Source organism: Limulus polyphemus, unplaced genomic scaffold, assembly GCF_000517525.1.
Source record: "Limulus polyphemus unplaced genomic scaffold, Limulus_polyphemus-2.1.2 Scaffold1410, whole genome shotgun sequence".
Lineage (NCBI taxonomy): Eukaryota > Metazoa > Arthropoda > Merostomata > Xiphosura > Limulidae > Limulus > Limulus polyphemus.
Genome location: NW_013667020.1, coordinates 276,576 through 282,575, shown reverse-complemented (window position 1 = coordinate 282,575; position 6,000 = coordinate 276,576). Strand labels below are relative to the sequence as shown.

The 6,000-nt window shown below is 29.7% G+C and overlaps 1 protein-coding gene across 1 annotated transcript in view; it reads right to left on the bottom strand.

Annotated features, from left to right (window-relative positions):
• Nucleotides 1-1,210: 1,210 nt before the first annotated feature.
• Nucleotides 1,211-6,000, bottom strand: part of LOC106463447 (serine/threonine-protein kinase tricorner-like) — a 58,362-nt gene continuing 53,572 nt past the window's right edge. The window contains exons 10-12 of the mRNA XM_022390939.1: nucleotides 5,031-5,253; nucleotides 3,788-3,876; nucleotides 1,211-2,914 (exon numbers count right to left, since the gene is read on the bottom strand). Of these exons, the coding sequence (XP_022246647.1) occupies nucleotides 2,796-2,914; nucleotides 3,788-3,876; nucleotides 5,031-5,253 (431 nt within the window). The 3' untranslated portion in view covers nucleotides 1,211-2,795. The remainder of the gene's footprint in view (nucleotides 2,915-3,787; nucleotides 3,877-5,030; nucleotides 5,254-6,000) is intronic.

The window sequence follows — 6,000 nt, the reverse complement described above, 5'->3', positions numbered from 1 at the left end:
TTTTAAAATTTTTATTTTTTAATTTAATTATTTAATAGATTAGAGGATTGGACAGACCTTGTTGTCCCTAAATATAGTGTCATGTTTCTCATCTTGTGCAAATAAAACTGTTATTTTGCCTTAACCAAATAATATGGCTGTTACAAATATTACAGAAACTATAGAAATCATGAAACACAGTAAAAAAAAAAAATAATATCTGAAATAAGGGTAAAGAAATGGAAAATCAGAAAATATGTAGATGGCATGATCTTTTTTAAATATGTACCCTACGTAGTCACATGACTAATTGCTTTTTGTATTTATATAGTTGCACAGTATTTGTTTTTCACACTCCTGAGGATGATGTGAATTGATGCTGAAACATGTAGAGTTCCTTTTAAGACTGATGATCAGTCTTAGAATAATGATTTTAACTGTGTACTAAACAACATTGATTGTTCGAGTATTTTATGCTTTTAGAAGGTCCAAGTTATCCACTAGTGGCAATAAAGGAGCATCATATTACTGGTCCTTCCCCAACCAAAGCAGTACTGAAAAGAACAGTGCAACAGTTGAAAACAACTGCCACACAGGGCCATCCCAGAAAAAAAAAAAGTCAAATAAGAAGCAAAACAAAATACTTAAAACAAAGATAGCTAACATTGTAGAAAATCTGAGAGAATCTTTGCCTAATATTACAGTTGAGATCATTATATTACAGTTGAATGCCAATACAAAAGGTATCAAATGGAGCCAAACTGAGATAATGTTAGCCTTGTTAATTTACTGTCGGAATAAAAAGGCTTACAAACTCCTCAGTAAAATTATCACACTATCTAGTAAGAAAACACCATACAGAATCTTGCAACATACCAATATTGAACCTGATCGAAATGACATATTATTTGATGCCTTAATACTTAAATGTGAAGCAATGACAGATCATAATAAATACAACCCATTCTTTAATTTTTATAAAATGACTGGGAAAGTAATTTCTCATATGCAGTTAACAGCATAATATAACAGAAGAATTTGAAACTCTTGGAGATATTGGTCAGCAAAATATGTTGTATATCATACTTAGCATTTATCATGAGAGAGCTCCACAATGAATGGAAACAGCCAATAGGCTACTTATTAAGCTCAGAAACTATCAATTCAGAATAGTTGTTTGAGCCTTCATCCCAAATGATAAGCTTAATTTTTTAACCAGTAAAAAAATTCTGCAAAAGACTCACAAGGTAACTCCCAAAACTCCTTATATTTAGCACCAAGGCAACAACATTTATGTTGTATATGATGCCCTTTTGTTAATGAAAACACCAAACAAACGAAATTATCCTACACATTATTAAGGATTTACCATTAAATTGAACAATGGAATATTTTTTTTGCTATCATTAGGGGCAAAACACTAGGCATTAATACATTACTAGTAATACACCAAATCTTCATGAGAAATAGGAACCAATGGAAGTAACCCTCAAGTTTTAATTGTAAATAGCAAAGCAAGTTAAAAAACAAGAATATGAAAAAAGAACCTTTTATCATTCAAATTATTACAAATTTTTAACCTTTTCTGTGAAAGTTATTTACTCCTAATATATTACCAATTACACAACTCATGGGCTTATAAATGCACTAAAAATGTTGACGTTTTATATATACTGTATTTATTTATTTCAAAATCCCATTTTAAAAGAGATTTTTCAAATGAAATTTTGTTTGTTTCAAGCCTAACAAATAAAAAGTTAATGCATCTGTTCCTGTGTTTTGAACTGTATGAGAAGATAGTAAAAAATGTACTATTTATGATCAAGACGTTTATAAAATATCCTGTTTAGAATCTTAAGTTTAAATATTTTTATATTCTAGAATTCATCAGAAGTATACCCTATTATATTATATCATGTGCTGTTAATTTCTTTGCAAATAAAACTGAGAAACCACAATATTAGTGTAAGTTTGAAACATAGCTAGACTCTTTTTAATTGTCACGTAATTATCCTGAAGACTTTACTTCACAGCTAATCATGATTACATTTGAAGTATTACAGACTAAAACAATATACTAATCCATATCTCTAAATGAAAGCTACAGTCTTATCAGTAATGATACAAATAAACTAAATGATCATTACAACAAGAAACTGCTGTTGATAATCAATTCTAATGCACAATTAAGTATATAATTAACACCTATACTATAAAGATACTGATATGATAAAAACTTGTATCTAGAAATGATTAAATTTATAATTATTATTTATTCAATCATGGAACTTAGTTTCTGACTTAGCTAGGTGATCCAAACAATTATATGTATCCACATAGCTCAAATACATGTACATGTATGACTAAAATGTATGCTGTCACAAAGAGGCTCATCTACCTTAAGTCACCATAATTAATAGTTTTCTTACAACAATGTTAACACCAGCAACTTAATGATAACATTATGTGACTGGATATCCATAAAAGCCAACCACCTGACTACAATAGAAATTAGGTATTTAATTAGAGTAAATCTAATGTATTGTTAAAAATTATAAAAGAAATTATTTAAGATATATCTTTATTCTTATTAAATTGCCAGGAAATGAAAAAAAAAGTACTCTGTGACAGATTACACCATAAGATTATGAAAATGATGACAGATAATGTACATGTTTTAATTTTACAACACTTTGACTTACTAACAGTAATAATGACCAAATTATGTTTGCACACAAGGTATTAATCATGTGAAACTTATTTCATTAATCATTCCTCAAACGACTCAGTGTTGAGGCTAACTGACACTAGCTACACTAGCTTTTCTTTATATTCCTGTAACGCTGAGTAAGCCCCTCAAACCTTCTGAAGCTATAGTTAACAAAGACCCAGTCTTTCCCCTTCTGTGGATCTTCCATGAAACTTGGTGCTGATGCTGTTCAAGCAAAAATAAACAGGATTTTACACAACAAAAATAAAATAATACAATTACTTATATTTCAAATTGTTATGTTCCTCTTAACATTTCTAATGTTGTCAAATACAGCATGATAGGTAATGTAATATAAACTTATAAACCAAATGAATCTAGAAAAAAAACTTTACTATCTTGTCAAAAATAAATTAAAAGGTAACGAGTTGCATTTTTATATTAATACACATAATTCATTAAAGACTTCTGAAAACATCTAAATTAGAGCAACGTCTACTGCCATCCAACAAAATTAAACTACATATAGTACTACTGCTCATCCAAAACCCCACAGCAAGTAGAACAATATAGTATTTTATGTGTAGCAAGGATGTAGCTCAGATGTAGAAGGTTTTGTTTACTGAAAATGTTATGTTATACTTACACATATTAAGTTATGGAATTGTAATGTTTATGTGTACAATATTACTAAAGGTGGGCTTATTTTATTGGAGGACAGAGTGATTAATACTAACAAATATATGTATATAGATACATGCACATAAGCTCAGTAATATACATATATACACACAGATTACACTCACATCTGTCTACCTATATATAGTTATAAACTGTCCTACAATAAAATAATCCCAGTTATATACATATATATATATACACATACACATGTATATTTGAAGGTTACATATATAATTCACCATCATGAGTAAGCCTCTTTTACAATATTGTTTGTTCTATAAATGAATTTGCTTATACTCTGGTAAGTCACACACATTTCTATGAGATGTATGGAAGTAATACAGTCCTAACAAACGTAAGTAGTTAAACTTTCAGTAACTGAAAGATCTAGAACAAGATAAAGATAACACAACTTACGGATTTGTAAGTCTACATCAGGAAACTCATCAAAGTTAGAAGTATCATCAATGCTCTTGATTTCTACAAGTATAGCTGCTGGTCGTTCTCTGTTGACAAATGCAAAGACATAAGTGTGTTGTTGAATATTATAGAACTTCTAAAATACACGATAAGAAGTTTTCCATAGCTGAGATTCTTGTCCACAAACCCAGCATCAGACTTAAATTTCTAATGATTAATACTATGTTACAAAAGAGTTATCAATTTCCTCTTTCTCATAGACAACAGCACTACAGTACTGAGAGAGAGGATAATAAAACAAAGTGCTTCAGTAATGTGCAGTTCTGTTTTCTAACAGGTATGTACTATATATCAGAGAAAATTACATCTAAAATGACTATTTGATCATTTAAGTTGGAACACTGATTTAGCATACCATGGGTGTTTCATAGTGATATAAAAGTTACAAATAAGCAGAACTGAAAAATCTCTCTCTTTTTTTTTCTCTCATCAGAAAAATTGTGTCATGAATTTCTTCCTTTCTCTATACAGATGATACAAAAACATGTTCCCAGTAAATATGATAATAGCTGAAGTTACCAAAATAACGTAACCAAGTCATATTAATATGATACATAAATAAAAGTTAAATAAATGTGATATACACTAAAAAAGTCTCTTATTATCATCCAGGCTCATCTTGGTCATAAATCAAATAAGGGTGAGCGATAGCAAATGCTTTAATCCTCAATATGCATTGTTTTTATGTCATTCCTATTAGTGAAGACCATATAGAGCATGATAATGAGATAGTTTATGTATTTGCCTGTTGCAACACTCACTCAAATTATATGAAGGGAAAATTAGGTGAAATTGCTTATTTTCTACATAAACTATACAGGAGATCTCAGCAATAATTATTGGGTTCAATTGCATGTGTTATTTAAATGTTATTAGGGATCCTGTAACCAACATAGACATGTACACAGAAGCAATTTGGTGCATAAATAGCTTAGAAAAATGTGTTTAAAAAGTAATTAGGGTCTATGTGATCCCCATCGGTAATTCTAGAGTTAAATATAGAACCTAAAATGCATACAAAAACAGCAATCAAATCAAGAAGCATCAAGTTATAATATTTCCAGATTTAAGTAAAGAAGTTCTGATGTTAACAAATAACAAGTTATATATCTGCAAATGTAACAGCTGTAAAAACTAAACCAATCTGTTTTATTCACATGACACAATGAGATGCCATTACCTAATGTGTTCCCAATCTACTCCCTTGAAAAAATGATGTTCCTTCACTTCCTCTAGCTCTCCTCTACTACCCATTCTTCTTTCCACTTCACAACAAAACCTTTGGATCAGATCTTTTGGCTCACTGGAGATGGGTACTTCTGGTGGAAACATCAAAGTTTCTTTCCAGTTTATTACTTTCCTATATGTTTCTTGTGGAGTATCAGAACAAAATGGTGGATAACCTAAAGAACACAATAGTACAGAGGTAGAATTATCAAATTTTGATTTTTTAAAATTGCTATCAAAATTATTCTTGTGACTTAAAGGTTGAATTGGAGGATGTAAAATTTGTCAATGTGAAGAATTCTATAGTTAAATAATAGTTTCCAATTAAGCAAAACTTAATCTTGAAGTTAATTTTCATTTAACATCAATTAATTTTTGGTATGCCAGTATCTCAGATTAGTTCATTCCAATAATACAAAGTAGGCTTAATAAATAAAAAATATTGTAAGAAAATGCTACACATATATTATTCCATTAAAACTAGTCCAAAGTTTAACAACATATATATATATATATGTGTGTGTACCACAATTATTCAGACAACAAGGCCAGATTCTATCCTACATCAATGACAACAGTGTAAACTATATTGTGCAAAGGGTAATATGTGTCTTTGTAAGAGAGATATCTACAGAAGGCAGAAGTAAGACTCACACAGCTGTAATTGATGCATCATATACCAGACTTGACTTCTATTAATAAAAACTTCAAGTGGAAAAAAAAAATATTCAAAAAATTGAAGAGCATATATGGGTACTTAAGCCCACAACATCCCACATCTAAAACTACAATTTACAATTTGCATCCAATTGTGTGAAGGTAGTTGCTCTTAATGAAACAGAAATATAAAAACAAGGATTGTTTACTCCAACTGGATCATTGGGAGTGATAACTTTTTTCCTGAAGTTGGTTTTCTGCCCTTA